The 19,237-nt window shown below is 52.3% G+C and overlaps 6 protein-coding genes across 6 annotated transcripts in view; 4 read left to right on the forward strand and 2 right to left on the reverse strand.

Annotated features, from left to right (window-relative positions):
- Window positions 1-307: 307 nt before the first annotated feature.
- On the forward strand, window positions 308-1,098 carry Pmar_PMAR023616 (U3 small nucleolar ribonucleoprotein IMP3, putative). The gene is made up of 5 exons (XM_002785853.1): window positions 308-467; window positions 514-621; window positions 665-785; window positions 833-958; window positions 1,006-1,098. Exons 1-5 carry the CDS (start codon window positions 331-333, stop codon window positions 1,063-1,065), a joined length of 552 nt encoding a protein of 183 aa, XP_002785899.1. The 5' UTR covers window positions 308-330; the 3' UTR covers window positions 1,066-1,098.
- A 481-nt stretch (window positions 1,099-1,579) lies between these two features.
- Window positions 1,580-2,555, forward strand: Pmar_PMAR023617 (hypothetical protein; the record flags this gene model as incomplete). The annotated part of the gene is made up of 4 exons (XM_002785854.1): window positions 1,580-1,625; window positions 1,690-1,754; window positions 2,265-2,389; window positions 2,534-2,555. The coding sequence occupies 4 exons, from the start codon at window positions 1,580-1,582 to the stop codon at window positions 2,553-2,555; spliced, it is 258 nt and encodes an 85-aa protein (XP_002785900.1).
- A 118-nt stretch (window positions 2,556-2,673) lies between these two features.
- Window positions 2,674-8,194, forward strand: Pmar_PMAR023618 (dna polymerase theta, putative; the record flags this gene model as incomplete). Its single annotated transcript, XM_002785855.1, has 8 exons — window positions 2,674-5,334; window positions 5,382-6,561; window positions 6,607-6,937; window positions 6,984-7,082; window positions 7,134-7,281; window positions 7,337-7,869; window positions 7,919-8,066; window positions 8,156-8,194. The coding sequence occupies 8 exons, from the start codon at window positions 2,674-2,676 to the stop codon at window positions 8,192-8,194; spliced, it is 5,139 nt and encodes a 1,712-aa protein (XP_002785901.1).
- Window positions 8,195-8,852: 658 nt separating this feature from the next.
- Pmar_PMAR023619 (hypothetical protein) lies at window positions 8,853-10,825 on the forward strand (the record flags this gene model as incomplete). The annotated part of the gene is made up of 4 exons (XM_002785856.1): window positions 8,853-8,996; window positions 9,244-9,394; window positions 9,446-10,767; window positions 10,802-10,825. The coding sequence occupies 4 exons, from the start codon at window positions 8,853-8,855 to the stop codon at window positions 10,823-10,825; spliced, it is 1,641 nt and encodes a 546-aa protein (XP_002785902.1).
- A 2,477-nt stretch (window positions 10,826-13,302) lies between these two features.
- Pmar_PMAR023620 (hypothetical protein) lies at window positions 13,303-13,653 on the reverse strand (the record flags this gene model as incomplete). The annotated part of the gene is made up of 2 exons (XM_002785857.1): window positions 13,303-13,460; window positions 13,515-13,653. Coding segments are annotated over 2 exons (297 nt in total), but the record flags the coding sequence as incomplete, so codon positions are not given.
- Window positions 13,654-14,422: 769 nt separating this feature from the next.
- Window positions 14,423-19,237, reverse strand: part of Pmar_PMAR023627 (hypothetical protein) — a gene marked incomplete at both ends in the record, with an annotated part of 24,737 nt that continues 19,922 nt past the window's right edge. The window contains 3 exons of the mRNA XM_002785859.1: window positions 14,423-14,557; window positions 14,601-14,701; window positions 14,764-18,324. Coding sequence (XP_002785905.1) covers window positions 14,423-14,557; window positions 14,601-14,701; window positions 14,764-18,324 — 3,797 coding nt within the window. The remainder of the gene's footprint in view (window positions 14,558-14,600; window positions 14,702-14,763; window positions 18,325-19,237) is intronic.

Genomic DNA, 19,237 nt, shown 5'->3' on the forward strand with positions numbered 1-19,237 from the left:
TACAGCTGGTGGCAGCCTCTAGCGGCAGGGTTGGGGATGAGAAGTGGAAGTCGAAAGTGGAGGAGATGTCAATACCAACCACGCCCATACCGACCACTATCGTAGGTAGATAAGCATGAGCTGCCCCGCAGAACCACGCCTTCTCTGGTGGGGTTCAGTGGCGTAAGAATCCTGCCTCATCGGGGCATGATTGTTTTTGATTGGTGTTGCTCGGCCACGGTATGTAGTTATCAATTCTATCGTTCTTATGTGATAGTAGCTTCTGCACTGGGAAGGAGAGTGTTGAGTGGTCGGGGGTAGTAATTTTGCCAAAAGGTTTTCGCCTCGATAATGCGACAATTAAAGCCTCATGAGCAGAAGCTGCTCCGTAAGGTGAACTTGTATCAGTGGAAGAGAGATGATAACAACGTCCGCGAGGCAAAGATCATCCGGAAATATGGCATCCAAGACAGAGAGGATTACACAAGGTAGGATGCCTTAGCGGTCTTACTCCTGGCCGAGGTGCGGGAAAAGATACAATAAGCTGTCGGGATTGGTCACGAAAGTTGTAGCGCAGTTGAGGAAACTGCCTGCTAGCGATGAGGAACGTATCAAGATGACCGAGGTCCTTCTTGATAAACTGTAGGGCATTGGTCTTAGCCGTATGCGGATGACTGTAGTCTAGATACACCATGGGAGTAATTCCCACCGCGTCGTCGCTGGACAAGTGCGTTGAGCTCTCAGCCTCGTCTTTCGCTCGGAGGCGGCTCTCAGTTGTTGTAACGCGGAATCACTTTACTGAGCAAGTAGGATTCGATGGTAGTATACTTGTAACCATTCCAGGTGGTCTTAGGTCTCGCAGGCTAACCGCTACATCGAACAAGGGCATATCTCTATCGGCCCCGATGTCGTTAGTGACCCAGCAATGCATGTCACAAGGGAGATGGAGGACTGCCTTCAGTGGAGCCAAGGGTCTAAGGTACTACCCCCCATAGTGGTATTAGCTTGCACAATCGTCTTTCTTAGGTCAAACGTAACGTCATGGAGTTCAATGAGGAGCTCGATGACTTTGAGCTTATGGGTTGACGGCTCATTACGTTTCTTCATACTACGTCCTCTACTCCGCGTTGTGTTGAGTTCTCTCAAGGCTGTCTCCACTACTGCCTAGGCACGGTACTTGAGCGCTCCTCATCTCGGTGTGTGCTTGATAGTCGTCGTAGTTTTCCATCCCTGCCACGTCCTTGTTCGTGTCCCTCTTTACCTGTATCACCATAAGCGGACTGAGAGATGGTTTGAAACTGCGCAATGCTGATTTAGCGAGGGCACCTGTCACCAGCGGGATTGCATCGCGATTGCCGAGGACCTCCTCGACCGAGTTAGGCAACTTTGTGTTCGTGGACACTTCACGCGTTACCTCGAGGACGACTGGGACGTCGCTATTTGTCTTGCGAAGTGCCTCGTCTCTTATTCGGATAGGCAGCGGTACGTTAAATGCTGACAGAGAGTTACTTTCTGACGGAGAGTACTGCAGAGTGGTCTCATCGGGTGATGTAACTGGAGAGCTCCTGTGAACGGGGCGTCGCTAGTAAACGATCTCGGCATGCCACGAGGCGAAGGCCTGAGTGGCCTTTTTGACAAGCAGGTCGGTAAGCTGTTGAACAATTGTAGCATGGTCGTAGTTAACGAACAATAGTCCTGGTTCTTGTACAGGTCCTGGCTCCAGGGGGAGGTGGATGAATAGATCGCAGCTAACCCGGAATCTGTGGCGAGGGCAAGTGAGAGTATAAAACGAAAAATGCGAAGAAATGATTCCCATTTGTGTTAAGTGTTCCTCAATAGTTAACTTCATGTCCTTCGTGATGCCTTTCTTGAGTGTGGTCAATCGTGGACAGTTGAAACCGCGCTTTTCGGGACTCTATTAGCTTGGATATAATGCCTTCAGCGTTGAGTGGTGCTCTTGACAATAGAAATGCTTCTACATCTATTCAATCCTACGTTCAGTAAGTGAAAGAACAAACTAGGTAAATGATATTTGATTTTCGCTGAGTGAAAGGAGCTTTTCAGGAATGAAATTTCAAATTCGGAATGAAAGTTCGTTTTCCGTAGGCCACTCGAAAACGAAAGTTCAAACAATTTATGAGTTCGAAAACGCAAATTCAAATTCGTCGAACACAAGACCATTATCGAGCAATGACTAACAAGTCGACTCACTTTCACACCATCTCGGTATGCATCATTCACACTCATACTCGAGGTACTTCCCAATGTGAACAGTTATTGTGCAGAGGAAGATTCATGAGTGCTTCTCCGGCTTCACGTTGGCTCACATCGAAGGGGTGATGGAGGATCAAATCCGAACAATCTCTCGGTTCGGACCTCCGATTATCCTCCACTGCTCGCAAACTGCACTGTACCGTTCAGCGTTACAGTGCAGTCCGTAGATTACCGTCAGCACTCACAAATCATAATCCATGGCACGACGCTGTTGCGAAATTGTTCCCATCGAACTAAAGTGAGCTTTCATTGGGTAAGTCCGTGTAGCCCATCCTCGCAGTCGTGCGGACTATGTCAACTGAAGCACTCCTCATATGGCCAGCTTTTCGTTTGTGTATATGTTTGTCGCATGTTAAACTTGAATTATCACCCGATACGAATTCGTTCTAGTTCATCCGCTTTATAACCCTTGACTCTCACATGGACATCGGCTCTTTCGGACTAAAGGAGTCCCTCGTGTCGGTTTACCGCACGAGAGGTGTCAACCAGCTGTACCAATGGCAAAGCGAGTGCCTCTCCCTCCCTGGAATTCTCGATGGCCATCGTAATCTCATCTACTGTGCTCCAACCAGTGGTGGCAAGACATTGGTATCGGAAATCGTCATGCTGCGGCGACTCGCTGGTGATGGTCGCCGAGCGTTATTCGTCCTACCCTACATCAGTGTAGTCTCAGAGAAGGAAGCCTATCTCCAGAGTCTTTGCCGATCTGCTCAATACAAGGTCCAGGCTTTCTATGGTGGTTCCTCTGGCAACTTCCTGGCGATGGAACGGTACGACATTGCAGTTTGCACTATTGAGAAGGCCAACAGCTTGGTCAACGCTTTATTAGAACAGCCAGGAGTCGATCCTGGCTCGGAGCTTTCTCGGCTCCTCGGTTGCCTCGTATTGGATGAGCTTCACCTCCTCGGTGACAGCCAACGAGGGTATCTATTAGAGGTCTTGGTAGCCAAAGTACGTTACTTCGCTCCTACATGCCAGATAGTCGGCATGTCCGCAACGCTCCCGAACGTCTCTGAGGTAGCGGCCTGGCTCGATGCCCGCCTCTACGTCACCGACTTTCGTCCTGTCCCTTTGTACGAGTATGTGGTCTGCAAGAGAACTGTTTTCACTTGCGATGAAGATCGAGTGCCAATCCGTGCCCTCGAGGATGCCAACAACCTTATGCCCCCAACGGACACTGACGGCTTTATGCTTGCTGTTTGGGAGGCTCTATCGATCGGCAATTCAGTGCTTGTATTCTGTCCTTCCAAAATGAAGTGTGAGGTGGCATGCAGCCTTCTGACCAAATCTTTACCATGGAGGTCTGCTCCTCCACCATCCCAAGAGGTCCATCATCACCGTCTTCAACTCCGCGCTGAGCTCGAGCTCTGTAGCTGCAACACTGGCACTGGACTGGACAAGAACTTGGCTGATGGTCTCCTGGTTGGTATAGCCTTCCATCACAGTGGTCTCACTACGGAAGAGCGAGACATTGTCGAACGAGGGTACCGGAGTGGGGCTATCACATGCCTGGCTTGCACTAGTACTCTCGCAGCCGGTGTGAACCTTCCCGCACAGCGAGTCGTCTTTCGTACTCCATTCATTGCCACGGAGTTTCTTGATACGACGAGATACCGGCAGATGGCTGGCCGTGCCGGTCGGTCGGGTCATTCGAGTGCCTCGGGTGAAAGCTATGTTATCTGTTCCAATGAGGTGGAGAAGAGACGTGTGACATCGATGGCCGTGGCGACGTTGCCACCTCTGAGGAGCGCGCTAGGCCAGAACTGTGTGGGCCTACAGCGACTTTTATTGGAGGTTATGGCGACAGCCGGCCAAATGAGAGACGATCAAATCATGCGGCTTGCGAGGTCCACCTTTCTGGACCGTCAACTTGAGGCACCAGGCAATGAGAAGAAGAGGCGCAACAGCGTGGCCGACGATTTTCCTGCGGTTCACGCCGGCATGAAGTACTTGCTCTCATCTGGGATGGTATACTTCAACCGTGACAGTCAACTTTATATGGCAACCCATCTTGGCCGAGCGGTGTGTGCTAGTGGTCTCAGCTGCGAAGCAGGTATCGTACTCTGGGAGGAGCTGAAGCGGCTTCGCAATGAGACAGGTCTATGCCTAGAGGGAGATCTCCACTTGGTGTATCTAGCCACACCATGGGAGGCATCAGTATCCGAGTCCTTGATCGACTGGAATACCTATGCTGCCGTCGTCGAGAGTGACCTCAATAGACAGCAGCAGGCCTCGCTGGAGGTCATTGGCATCAGCATGGCGAAGATACAACAAGCGTCGATACAGGGGAGGCTCAGTCAAGCTGTGAAAGATCGCGATCCAGATGGTTGCCGCCGAGTGGTGAAGTTCTACAGTACCCTCCTCATTTGGGACCTTATGTGTGAGAGACCCATCGAACAAGTCATTCATCGTTTTGGCACCAAGATTGGCCGAGGCTTGCTGCAGTCTCTCATATCATCAGCCAGTGCCTTTACCTCTTGTATCGCAGTATTCTGTGGTAAACTCCGCTGGAGGATCCTCGAGTCAGTCTTCGACACATTCGCTGGCCGTCTCTCCAGCATGTGTCATCGCCGACCTGAGCTACTTGCTCTATCTGAGATACCTAAACTTTCTCCAGCGTGGGCACGGCAGTTGTATGATGCGGGCTTCGTGAGTCCGAAGATGGTGGCTGGCGCTACTCCTCAAGAGCTGCAAGCTGTCCTACGACGTGTCCTTCCACGCCAGATCCCTGATGTTCCGGAAGACGCTCTCGAGCGACTTATCAATGATGCCGCTCTGACAGCCAGAGAGCAACGGAAACAGAAGTTGAGGGAAGCTAGAGAAGTTCAAGTGACGATTTCCCACAGGCCCATACCGGAGGCTCCTCCAGTTGTCTCTACCACGCCATCTGTTCCTGATGAGAATAACCCCGCAGTCCAGCCATGCAGCCCCACTCGATCAACTCGCCTGTCTACTGCCACTATGTTCACACCTGCTGGCGGAACCGAACCATCTCAGGCCGGCTTCACTCCTGCGACGGGGTACCACGACGTGTCGGATCCGGCAGAGTTCCTCTGGGCATCACAGCGCGATCGATGTGATGTGACAATCGTGGTGGACCCGGAGCGGTTATCGGCCGGTCTGAGTAGGCTCGGCCGCAGAAGCCTCACTTTGAAAGACAAATTGGCGAGGGCCTCAGCCGAGAGCCGATTATCTTCATCGGTACACTCTGCCAAGCGAAGAGATTGACAGCAGCTCCTCTTCGTACGTCGGGTGAGGCTGCCACTCCGGACACTTCCTTGCTCGAGCAGGACCTTGACCCGACGGAGCGACGCCGTAGTTCTGTAGCCAACACTCGAGAGCTGCAGCAGCGCCGTTGGATGGTGCACTTCCTCGCGGCCATGCCTCCTATCGCCTGTGTGGGATGCTGCTTCGACCTCGCGGATGCTATCCGGGAAGGAGTCAATGTTTTGGTATGTCGGACAGGAGTTGATGACAGTATGACCGTCATGTGGCGGAATGGCAATGCTGTCGAGTACTCGCTGTTGGACGAGTCAATGGAACAACTGCGGCGTGTTGTCGAGGCCTCAGCTCAGTACACGCTCATCATCACGGAATCCGCAGCTGACTTTTGGAGATTGCTCAAGCGGAAGCACCCCGAGATGCGGTGCTCCGCGTGCTCTTCCACGGTCGTAGTAGACCCACACCTGATGGCCTGGTTGCGCAACCCAGAAGACTCCACTGGTCCTTCGCTGGAGAAGTACGTCAAGCAACTGTCAGCACCTCACTACCTCGATCGTGACTTGAAGCAGTGCCTCGCTATCTACGCCCTCTGTACTGAGCTTGGTCGTGGCCTGGTGCAGCATTCGGGTCTTCTCGAACTCCTCGTCACGGTGGAGGCGCCAACTGCTGCTCTCCTTGTCGACATGGAGGTTACGGGGCTCATGGTTACTCCATCCTACTGGTTCCACCGGCAAGGCAAACATGCTAGATATAAAATGCAGGCACTTGAAGTGGCCGTTCGAGAGGCTGTAGGCCGCTACGTGGCCCTTGGGAATGCCGAGGACGTGAGTAAGGCAATATTCGACGACCTGAATGTGCCTGTGCCCGAAGGACTGAGACCACGGAAGGTGAAGAAGAACGGTCACAAGGTCTACGCTGTGGATCAGAAGACGCTTATGCAACTTGATCCTCCTGACCGCTGTCATGATCTATTCGATTGGATCATGGAACACAGGCGTCTGAGTCATGTACTGAGCAAGCACGCTGTCATCGACCGTCACGTGCTGCATGATGGCCTGCGGGTCCACACTACCTTCACGCAAACAGGTAAATCATCACAGCATTTACCACTGCATAGGACTATCTCAACAGGAACTGCCACGGGGAGGTTGAAGTCAACAGATCCGAATCTTCTCACGGTGGAGAATGCCTTCGAGGTTACTGATGTGTCTCGGCCCTCTGTGGCAACTGACTTCCAAAGAGGGAAGATCGACCTGCTTCAAGAAGGTATCTTCTTGCTCAATGCTTCTCCTCAACAGAGTGTAGGTACCGCTGTATTCGCCTCGCTTGTAACAGCCCCTCCACCTCTACATCGGGCCGTCTTCGATGCCACGTTAGTTTCCGTGTCCAATACTCTCACAGTGGCCGATAACATTGATTCTGGGTCGACCTCGACTGCTATGGGGGGCCGTTCTCTCGCTGAGTAATGTTGCAGCTCATTCAGGGTCTCACCGGAAGCCATTGCTCAGGTATTGGATCGAAGCCGGATGGCCAGACTACGACAACCCAGAACTTGCCTCCCGTGCGCCTCAATGCACAATTCAGCTTTCAACAGGGCAGAAGCTCGTGTGGGTTCGCCCGAGCTCTGTAGGAGGTTCAGCTTGGAGGTTGCCATGTAGGTATCCTGCGGACCAAGTGTTCCGGCAGAGTGCAGCAGTTGCAGTGACTGCCGATGCTGATGCTCGTAAACGCGTTATAGCGTTGCGGGACGCCTTCGTTGCTCCTAAGGGGCGACTGCTCCTCAGTGTTGACTACTGTCAGCTCGAGGTGGTATCACCTTCGGTTAAAGCATTTAAGACTCAGTCGTCATCACATCGCTCAGGCCCGGCTCCTGGCACACTTTTGCGGAGATCAGAGGCTCATCACTCTCTTCAACCAGCCTGATGGGGACTACAATTCTACGGGAAGTCCAACCTACGACATCTTCGTCCATATAGCGTCAACGTGGCTATCGAAGGCTCTCAATGAGGTCAGTGATATGGAGCGTAACGGCATCAAGCAGCTGGTCTACGGGGTGATCTATGGCATGGGAGCTCGAAGCCTGTCTCGAGAGATGGGTGTCACGCTGGCGGAGGGCGAAGCTCTGATGAGCAAATTCGACAACGAGTTCCCTCGGGTCCGGGAGTGGACGAGGTCGGTTATACATGGAGCCACGAGGGAGGGTGCATCCGTTCCGAGCATACTAGGCCGACCTCGGCATTTGGCGGGTCTTGGTGGTGGTGGCACTGCCCAAGAGCGGGCAAGAGCCCAACGGCAGGCGGTGAATACTGCGTGCCAAGCTAGTGCGGCTGATATCATGAAGGCTGCTACGTTGGAAGTTGCAAGGAGGCTGGCAGCCATGCGGGATGAAAACGGGTAAGTTCTCAGATTTCGTTGGCTGGACGGAGGCGACGCGCTGTGTTAGGCGACCACCGGCCGAAATACTCCTACAGATTCACGACGAACTGCTCCTCGAGGTCGACGAAGATCGAATCGAGCCTGTTGTGGACGCTGTTGTTGACGCTATGGTCACGGCTGTCCCCCTGACCGTTAGACTGCAGGTCAAATGGGGAGTAGGACGCAGTTGGGGATCAATACAAATAGCATGTTCCAATACATAGTTTCATACATCATCTCCCTTTGTTGTTATATTTACTATTAGAGGATAGGGGAGAAACACCGAGTAGAGACTGTAAACTAATATGACCAGCACTATGTTGAATACCAGTAATTTCAGAAAGTTGAGTACCCGCATGGCAGACTCCAGTTCTAGAGGTGCCACTACTGTACGCGATCTGAACTCAATAGGATCACGAAACCGGTGTAATTGGCTCATCCGAATGGACCTATTCCCGTTCGGCGGATTGACAATGCGTTTTCATGCAGTTGCACGAACAGCGCAACTGCATCGAGGTAGCGTTGACCTTCCTTGCCTCATCTCAAGAGGTCGTCGACAACAACAAGAGCATCGTTACTACCAGACACGTCAGTAGCTCTCTAATGTACAGCTATCTCTTCTGAAAGCTCAAAGGTCGTCATGCTACAATCGCTAATTACACTAGGAGATATTCGCCTGGTCGCTTCCCCGCATTTATTTTGACCCAGCTTTCGATGAGGAGGTACAACAGCGACAGAGGAATATGCTTCCTCCTCATAAGCATCATCGTTAGGCTTGCTAGCTCAAGCAATGGGCCCAAGTTCCACAGAAAAATTGTTCGAATCGAATCAGTTCATTTTGTTCGGGAGCTCGACCTTCCGCCTTTCAGTTCGCTGGAGAACCATCTGTCTGGTGTGAGCCATGGATCGATCTATGATCTCGTTCGCCACCTTGTCAACGCTCTGGTAGTTATTTTTAGTGAATGCCGCGATGTCGTAGTGCCGGTTACGATCCACCATTGGTCATCAACAGCAACGTTACATCTGCCCTCCTTCGTGTATTGGATAATGATGATGTTACTGAGGACGTAACAGACGTTCCATCGCTCAGCTGGAGACGACCGATGGTAGGTCTGGCTCGACAGTGCGTTAGGGAAAGGAGTTCGTATTGGCTAGGTCACTGCTCGTACGGAAAAGCCGTCCTGTACATTCGGTGGAAATGGCGGTATAAAACGGAAAAATATAAGTCTGTTGTTGAGAGGCGACGCAGAGGATTGGTGCCAGCTGGAGACCATGACCATACCATGCGCGAGTCCTCGAGAGAGAGTATGCCTGTTGGCCGATCCCAGTAAGCGTCTTTTATCGTTTCGCCAGGCACTGCACTTACTCGATCGACTGGAGCGTGATGAGAAAGACTTTGCTGAGGTCGAAGCTTTGAAATCGTCGTCTCCGGCTACTGCTAGGCCTAAGGTGCGTCAACATATCACTCGATCTATTCTGACAGCACTAGATGATTTGGAGGAAGGTGAGCACCCTTGGGCTTTAGTTGTGTATTTCGGATTGTTGTTGGTCGCAGATTTGAGCCGGGAATGTCGAGAGCGCGGGCAAGTACTGCGAAAAGTGATAGAGTTATTACATCACGGCGTCGATGCCCAGCTGAGCATGCTCGAAGGTGAGAAGCAGGAACTGCAGGGGGAAGTAAGAGGACTTGTGAAGGAAGTGACATCGCTGGGAGCGAAGGCAGATTTGGCGCGGGCAGCGGCAGTCAGAGCGAAGATCATCGAGGCAGGGTTACGGAGTCGGTTGGCTGAGTCCCGCGATGAGATCGATCGGTTATATGCTGAAAATGACGTTCTGAAGGCTGACGTTCGGTCGGCCCGTGCTCGGACTGAGAGTGCAGGAGCTGGTCCACTGGAGAGTAGTGGGCGTGCATGGTTTAGTGCGCTAGGCGAACTGTTAGAAGGAAGCGCGGCCGAGCCAGGAGTCCTCGGTTCATTAACGTCGGGTCTGCCTGCAGAGCTTGCGGAGGCCGTCAGGCTCCTTGCTGCCCATTCCTCCATGGTTCACGGGGAACTGACCTTGTCAAGAGTGGCCGTTAGGGATATTATGGCTCTTCCACAGCTGAGCGATGAGGAGGTGCAGGCCAGCAGCTTCCTGTCATCTTGTGATGGGGAGGTACAGACCATCGTTGGAGCTGTGATGGAGGTGGCTGTGGGAACTGAATCACCCTATCCCCAAGTTGATTCTGCGATTCAAGTCGGGTATTCAACGGATGAAAGCGAGTCAGAGGCGTCTTCGCCAACACCGTCAGAATTTGATTCGGAGGGCGATGATGAGGCCGTAGAGGAGGGTGACTTGGAAGCGGCAGAACTTCTCAGCAGTGACTTCGCCAAGTTGATCGATCCTTCTCTGTCGGGCTTAGAGATGTCTAAGGGGGCCTCTAAGAAGGCTGGTGTTTGGAGCCACACTGACCTGCACTCTACCATTGACCGGTTGTATGATGCCCTCCCTGGTCGGTTCAAGGCCACTGGTGAGCGTCTTAAGTCGGTTGCCTTGTCTATCATGGCCTCCTTGCGACAGCAGCATGGGATTCCATCGGTCGTGATGAAGAGGGCTTGGCAGCTATTGCGCAGTTTGATTTACTGGAAGTCTCCCCCTGGGCACGGCTCGTGTATCACATGTTCCACCTTTGTGAAAGTGCTCCTGGGAAAGGTCACTTTCTCGGATTTCCGAATCATGCTTTATTTCCGCCGACTAATGCGTCGGCGCAGCAAGCTTAAGCACGACCTTAGGAGCTTTGGAGTGAGACGACCTGAATCGGCGGTGGCTATGAGTTTGACGCATGAGCTCTTCTCCGATGGTATGGTCGTTGACGATATAGTCACGGCCATTACAGCTGTAGATGTATGGGCTATCGAAAATTGCCCCCTAGGGCCAAGCCGGTCCAAGAGCCTGATAGTTCAGAGCGAAATAGAGTCCAGACTGATCTCGGCTTTGCTCGATGGTTGGAGGAAGAAGCTCGAGAGCCTTTCGATTCACCACATGCATTGTGTAGAAGAAGCCGCTAATGCGTTCATAAAAGCAGATGTGGAATGTGCTGGTCTCCTGAACCACAGCGAATGTGTCGTAGCCGCTGGTCGTCCACACTCTAGTTGGAGAGTAGGAGAGCAGCAACAACAGTCTCTCTTGGACTCAATTCTCATGGAAGATGATGGCCCTTCTCATGTCGGTCTCCTTGAGTTCGCTTTAAAGGTAGGAGGAGAGCGCTCGTTGCTTTTACGAGAAAGCAAAGATGCCGCTGTAGAGGTTACAGAATTCGTCACTGAGGCGTTGGTAGGGCTTGGTCTGGAGGGACATGCTCATTGCTTGCTGCACGGTGAGGATCCCATAGGGCAGCATATTGGTCGACAGTATCGTAGTAGACTGAGTGCCATACGGAGATATCTTGCCGATGGAGAGGATGATGCCGTTCTGATTGAGACGATAAGCTTGCTAGCCCACTTCATTTCGACTGAGAATTCACGGAGGAGTGGTACGCCATCTTCCGTCACGCAAGAACCTCAACAGGTCATCGAGAAGGTGCTCAGACCCCTACTGGAAAGCGCTAAGGCTACTAGGCTCTCCCTGTTCCACAATCAGATTGAGTCTAATCTCCCTACAGACTAGGGTTGGCAGAAGCCATCTTAGTGATTTAGTAGACCATGATATCATAAACGATGTGATGATTGTCCTGCCGTATCTGTGTCCGAGTTGACAGTATTCTGAATGATCCGTTTGAGCTTAGTTTTTATATTATAGCTGCACAGTCCGTGCTTAGCATGAAGCAGGTTATAGCGGTTTCTCTGCTACTACTCCTGGCGAATGTCTTCTCTGGGCAAGTCCAGCTCGGGTCGCGCCCTTCCACTCAGGCACGGCTTCGACTAGGTCAGCTTGTAATTCTCTCAGGCTGTGGATCATCGACTGTTTAACCAGCGTTGGAAGTCGATGGTGATGTATCGGTATCACCTTTTTGGCGCCAATTGTGGGGCAATTGTGGGGATTTTTTCACTGGTCTCTTGTTCCTGATAGCTTCCCTCTCGACAGTCAAGAAGATGTTTTGCGTTTGAGAAAGTGGTGGCCGCAGCGTCACGCGAACGAACGTGAAACAAGCGGACACCATGGTCAGGAGCAGGAATGCTTTCAACGGGATAGTAAACAGCTGCTTGTACGGGACACGTGCTGGCTCAAATACTAAAACTCTCGAGTATTGAGCTTCGACAGTGATCGTCGATCCAGACCGTTGTCGGACGGTCGATACAACAGTCTGGTATAACGATTAGTACGACCAGGTTCGGACACGTTCGAAAAAGTCGCGGCCGAAAGCGTCCGTATAGTTGGTGTAGAGCAGACTCGCTCAATGGAGAATCGCGTGATGAATTGTTGGAAACCTTGTCTCATGTTGATATCACTCTTTTCTCGGCGATTTCCTAGACTTCCATTAGTGATCATCTGAGGAATCGCCTCGTCGCCTCATGTCAAGGTCGTCATGTGCATGCTGTCACTAGATGCTCGTATCGACACCACACTGCGATATGACAACTGCTCGTCTCACTAATAGCGCTGTTGGCGAGTAGAACTAGCGAACACGGGCTCGAGCATCGGCGAAAAACGAGGCACGATCACGTTGCTTGATTTACTGTGAACTACGCGTGAAACATTCATACTGCAATGGTGCTATAATCATGCGAGATAAAGATCGAGGTTCGGAGATGTTCGACAGAGCTGAGGGAGGTGAATTAATCGACTGGTCGCTGTGGGATTGTTGTTGGTGTTGGGATTCCCGAGTACAGTGGTATCCTGGATTTGGTTCAGGACCTTGGCTTCGATCATCACGTTGATCTGCATATGCTCAGTGTTGAATGGATTCGTGGTGAAGAGATTTGGCGCAACGACTGATACACGCAACAGCATAAATGCCAACATCGAAGGTAACACATACAGTCAATCATATTCCATGGGAAACTACATGTTAGGACATCACGTAGTCTTTTTATGGGCTCCTCATGTGTTGACCTGATAATACCCACATAGTATACAACTACGCCAGATGTTTCTCCTTCTCCTCGATGTGGTAGCACGCATGAAAGAGTTGAGCAGTATTATAGCGTAGCGATCACTAGCTTACCTCTCATTAGTTCCGACGTGTGAGCCGATCCCTTCACGTTGAGCACACGGACCAAGAATTTCCCCTCAGCGAATGGACTCTTCAGCCTCGCGAACAGAGGTAACGTGAAGGGTCGCAATCGACTCTCAGGACAGAACGATATTCGAAACAGCATCTTTTCTCGCCGCTTGAGCGTGACGACACCGCTAGGTTGCCAAGATACGCACTTGTCGCGGAGTTGGTCCTGTCCAAACATAAACTTAGCAGCTGCTGTTGAGGAGTCGACTCACATCAAGATCTGTCACGTTGAACGTGACGCTTGTAGCCGATCGGTTCACAAGCACCACTTCCTTGACGACAGTCTGCCGCTGTTCGAAAGAAACGCGACCGAAATCAGAAGTCTGCGATTCTGGTGACTCTGTCTCCAGGTAAAGTGGCACACCCCGACCTATGAATAAGGAGAGGATTCCAATGTTGCGTAACACGTGAAGACCCATCATACCCTTCAGTTGTAGGTTCATCTTCGTGCATCCATTCAGAGTGAACTCCACAGTTTCAGTGTAAACGGTCAGCTCCCGAGGGGTGAATATTATCGGTACCCTTACTGATTCTCCGACAGAAATTTCCAGGTCATCGGACAACTTGATAGTAAACTCTTCGCCGTCTCCAAGTTTCGTTGCGGTGACTCTGCATGGACTGGCATCCGTGTTCGTTATGACGAGTTCAGCCTCACTGCCGAAGTAAACATTTTCCGATGCTTCTGAGAGATATCGATGAGATGCAGAACAAGTTCTCGACGTACCAGTGGCGCCCGAAGAGCTCTGTGACTGGAGCATGAAAGTTGGGCCGAAATCTTTCTCGGTGAACGAGAAATTAACTGCTGGACGCCTGGATCTGCCAGAGAGGTCTATGGAATACACGTTCTGGCCAGGGCCGTTTCCTCCGACGAGAATCTGAGAGATAACTCCCTCAGGCGGACTCAGCGCCGATTGCTTGAATGACACCTTCAACGTAGTTCCCTGCAGGGTGTGATTATCAGGCGCCGAGTATTCAACTTCGATGAGAGTTGGCTCGTCGATACCAGCCGAGCCATGTGCGGGAGAGACTCGTACGAAAGGCGGGACAAGACCCATTCTTGGATTGCTGGGTACCTTTGTAGAGGACCAAAGGATGTATAGCTCGCTGATGCCGATGCTACAGCGTCAATGAGGAGCAATCAATCGATACACACCTGCATCATGCCGTGCCGGGTTGCTGTGCGTAACCGAGCAATATATTCCAGGTCGAAACTGGAGTGGTTCCGCAGAGACAGGAAAACGGATCTCCTCTCCATCACCTGATTCAAGACAAGTTGGAAGAAGGGATAGAGTCCGTTCCTGATAGCAACACTCGTGTTGCCATGCTTCTTACCTGCATGGAACCAAAGTCGTACTGCACCTTTGAGAAGAGCTCTTGCCCAGAGTCAGCATCGGGTGCCGTCAGCAGTGTCACTGTAGTCTTGATCTCGTAAGCGCTCCCTTTAACATTCAATATCACGGGTTCAACCTGGCGAAAGGGTTCTCGATCTATCGGGCGTGGGCGAGCCGACCTTCCTCTTAACATTCACGACGACGTTGAAGTTATATACTCGTTCTTCGAAAGGCTTGAATGTAACGGTAATGGGCAGATTAGTGCCGGGACTAACTACACCTATACGAAAGCAACACGTCTTATCGAGATGACAGCGGAGGAACCACTAGTTGATGACGTACCTTTCATAGGGGATACAGTGAGTGGAGGGTCCAGCCAACTCCCCGAGTCGATAACGAATTGAAATGGCAGATGCTCACGATTCACTAGGTTGACAGTTCGCCGAGTCTCGTAGTTGATGAGAACCTGCAAGTGATGGTGACGGACACCGCAGCCGGGGGCGACTGCCCTGTGACGTACTTTGCCAAAGTTGACACTAGGCAAGTCAACATCAACTCTTGGCTCTCGCACAGTCCCCACGAGCTGGAGAGGGACTACGAGATTCTGTGATGGTACACGGAATGTCCAAAAACTCTCGTGGCGGCCAGTAGTCATAGGGGTGTAGAGGAGCTCCATCTCGTACTTTTTGCCACTGGCGATCTCACCATCACGGGTCACACACCCGAAAGGTTGTAGGCTGCTGCCCGGCATCGTCGCTCCGGCATTTTGCTCATCGAGACCATCATCAGCCGCGCAGCCATCAGGCAGAGCTTGGCGGTGGTCAACCCAGAAGAATCGGTATTTCTCCTTGGTCGTGTTCAGCACACAGAACCGTTTGCGGTTGCGGACGCCAGTACCGAGAGACTCGAACTGGATGACTCTGACGTCATCTCGACCAGGCAACGTGGGGCACTCGATAAGCTCGAAATGACACACCGGGCACGTGGCTGAGGCGTCCAGCTCGAGCGCCAGAGCGGGTGTTCCCTCATCCACTTGAGGAAGCATAAGCTCTAGCCGCACAGTAGAGAAATCGCACATCTCCGTCGGACTGAACCGTACAACAACATCAAGTTTCGCCCGGGCGGAGAGTCTTCCTGATGACGGTTTCACCGTGAAGGCTCGATGGGCTGTCGAGCCGTGCGCTGTGTTGGCAACCCTCCACGAGTAGTCGAAAGAGATGTCCGAGGTGTTCTCCAGTACGAACGTGTGCTGCCTGGCGTGGTAGAGGATCGTCGTTACGAAAACTATAGGTTCCTCTTGAGTGCAAGAGTAGCTTATAGAGTCAGCCCTGACCGAGACTCTTAGGGGCAATTCAGTCGGCGAGTCACTCAAAGTGTTATGGATGGGCTCTGGTCGGGCAGTTGGTTCGTCGTTGCCAGTGAGCCGAGCGTGTTGTGAGTTATCCCAGGACACGCGCCCGCTGTCCACGTCGATCGCGATAAGCTTGAACAGGAGCCTAGCCTTTTCCAGGACAATCTTCTCCGCCGGCTTCACTCGTACGATCACCGTTTTGGTCTCTCCTGCATATACATGGCCGACTGAAGGCACGATGTCGATGCAGTTCCGCAGTTGAGGATCCGCGATCTCCGCCAGCTCAAATCTCTGTGTGTGATCGGATATGTTCTTCAGCCCGAGGGTAACTTCGTTGTCAGACCCGACCGGGACATCACCGAGATCTAGGAGGTCATGGAGATAGTAGCTGCCAACTGATGGAACGCTTTCATTCTCCTCGTCGTTTTCTTGAGGCAACAACCACTCCACCGGTAGCATTACGCCGCGTCCTGTTACCTTCATCGTGCGACTCTCATCTTCGTTATGCGCGGTGACAATTTTCAGTAGAAGCTCATCGTTGTCGGACGCCACTTGAGGGGCGTATCCTACCCTGACTTGCCGAGTCTCTCCAGGCTTCAATGTCTCAGTCGCTGGACCGGTGATGCTAAAGGATCTCATGCCTGAACCGCTACGCTCAAGTCTATAGGTGGCATCTATACGATGCTCGTTAGTGAGGAGGAAAGATACGTTTCGGGTCGCTCCGACCGGAAGCTCACCAAACTCGAAGCCCAAGTTTTTCGCGTCAGTGGTGGTGGTGAAAGCTGGGGCTTTCAAGGTCAGAGCGGGCAACACGCCATCACCTTGTACGTCGAAGGTAAGACTATTCGTTGAGGGGTCAGTTCCCGCTGGAACTACCGCTGAGAACTTCGCAGCAAATGTCCCAACCGCTTGTGGGTTGAATGCCATAGTGACATACCGGTACTCGAAAGGAGGGATGCTCAGGTTCGATGGTGATAAAGTGTATGGAGTGCCAGCGGAAGTACTCTCAATCTTACATTCAACATCAACAGTAATACCCGTTGGGTTCGACAATCTGAACCGTTCCGTCACCGACCTGCCTACCATGACAGGGCCACAGCTGAACAACCTCTCATCTTCGCAATACACGCGGAGATCGGCGGAGCCCGCTATCGCCTCAGCGTCCTCTCTCGTTTTACTCGTGAACTGTTCCTCGAACAGGAGGTGCATGTTCTCGGTGTCTAGTCCTGGTATGTAGCTCTCGCCCATTACCTTGACGACGATAGGCTCTCCCGAATCTGTTCCTTCGACCAACAGACCAAACTTGGCCGAAAAGTTGTCTTCCTCCGAAGCCGCGAATGTAACAGTCAGTTCCACAGTTGCCCCAGGCATCAATGCTCCGCTGGTGGGTGTTACACTGAAGGGTCCTACAGTCCATGTGGATTCCGATGCGGGAACGATTCCGTCGGTGGGAGCATCTGGTAGCCTGCTCATGTCGAGGAGGGACCACGGTGTCTCAAACACTCCGTCGTTAGTAACCTTCAAGATCTGGCGCGCGGCCTCGCCAGCAATGAGGGTTCCGAAATCGACGTCGGTTGAAGGACTGACAGTCACACGATTGAAGTGCGCCTTCGCCGTTATCTTGAACGGAGGCATCTCCGGTTTAACTTCCTCTTTTGTTCGAGTCTCTACAAGCTTCATGAACAGCTCCGGACTTTGTATAACTGACATGGCCCTTGGGCAGACCAGAGCGGTACTGACCGCCTGCCGGTGACCAGGCTCAAGGGTCGATCTCGCCGGATCCACCGATAGCAGCCTACGCATCATCTTACCCCTCACCACGAGGGAATAATCAACAGCATGCTCACCGTCGTTAACAAGCTCGAACGACCTCTCAGCTACCTGGCCTACTCGGACATCCCCGAAGTCTATGATGTTTGAAGATAACCCATCTGCCTTACTCGGGATCACCACAGATACCTGCACCTTGAAGCCTTGAGCTTTGAAATGGATTGGTCTGGGCTCAGGAGCGAAGCGGTTGAGCCCTTCACAGTCTCGGACCACCATGTTCATCACAAAGTCATGTGAAACGGTATCTTCGGCGTGGAAAATGATAGCGATTTCAGTTACTTCACCAATAGCTAGATGCCCACTCAGGGGCTCTATGGAGATTTCTCCTGGAGGAACCGTCTCGGAGTCCTCTGCCCGGTCACCGCCTGCAGCGAGCAACTCCCACTCGATTGGTATGGCCGCGACGTTCTCCATGCGTATCGTACGGCTGTCTCGTTGGTTCACCATCAGGCTCCCAAAGTCGACCAGATCGGTGTCGAGGTCGAACGCAGGAATGCCGCCCAGAGCCTCAACATCCCATTTGAAAACTTCAGGGTTATCCTTCACCAGAATAGTAATTGTGTCTCGAACCTGACCCTCACGCTGTGGGAAGCACCATAGTAGCAAGTCCTTCGTCTCATCCTGCTCAAGAGTGAACTGCGATGGTTCAATGACGAACGGGCATTCCTCCAGCGAGAACTGGGGGAAGTCTTCCGAAGTATCCGGGTCCTCAGTAACCTGGCCTGGCCCAGCAGCCATCGCGGAGGCCATGCTGCATCGGACCTCAGCGCGGAACAAAGAGTTGTTCGTGACGCGGAGTGTCTCGGCATGCCGCCGCCACAAACGCTCACCCGCCAGGCGCTCGGGATCGTCTCGATCCAGCTCAAAAAGTGCGTCCCTCATTTCGATGGTTCGACCGGCCAGAAGCGGGCCGAAGTCAAACACATTCTGAGAGGTTATGAATTGCTTCCTAGAGTAACCGCCACGTGGCCGATTCTTGACCCTCCTCATAAAGACGTTGCGGGAATCGTTGTTGATCTTGGGGAAACCAGCGAAGCCCGTCACGTCCACGAAAGTCTGCACTGGTGAGAATCCTCCGGCTACAATCTCGAATCCCAACTGTTCTGTGAACGTCCCCGTCTTGGTGACGTAGAACTGCACAATAATGCGCTGTTCCGCCTTTGATTGTATAACCCATCGAGATTGCTCTCGAAGTTCCTCTATACCTTCGTCGTTCACGATAGGAGTCAACAACGTGAAGAGACCGGAAGGTGCTCGGGCCTCGCGTTGAGTCGGTCTCCGGATAAGCTGTACTGTTTTCGAAGGGGGCAGTCGACCATACCGAGGGAACGAAGGCGGTTGGACAGTTGCTAGAATCTGCTCTACAGTGTTGGTCAGATCGGGTTCCTCCGCCGTTATCAAGATCTCATGCCAGGTCCTTATTCGGGATGTGCCCGGCTTTTGAACAGAAACTTCTTCAACGGCGTCATCGTTTCCGTTCACTGTTGTCTCCTCCCCAGCACCGACCTCAGCAGTGTCCCGGCCATCACTGGACACCTCTTGCCCCAGCGGCGTAGGATGTAGTCTATTGATGCGTGCAGACAACTCATCCATGTGCTGCCCAGCTTTCGCGACCGGTCCCTCCTCCTTAAACCA

This window comes from Perkinsus marinus, assembly GCF_000006405.1.
Source record: "Perkinsus marinus ATCC 50983 genomic scaffold scf_1104296931952, whole genome shotgun sequence".
NCBI lineage: Eukaryota > Perkinsozoa > Perkinsida > Perkinsidae > Perkinsus > Perkinsus marinus.

Coding starts and splice junctions, on each gene's coding strand:
- Pmar_PMAR023616 (XM_002785853.1), top strand. CDS start 331: ATGCGACAATTAAAGCCTCATGAGCAGAAGCTGCTCCGTAAGGTGAAC. Junction 622..664: donor GAGGTCCTTCTTGATAAACT/GTAGGGCATTGG, acceptor ACTGTAGTCTAG/ATACACCATGGGAGTAATTC. Junction 786..832: donor GGAATCACTTTACTGAGCAA/GTAGGATTCGAT, acceptor AGGTGGTCTTAG/GTCTCGCAGGCTAACCGCTA.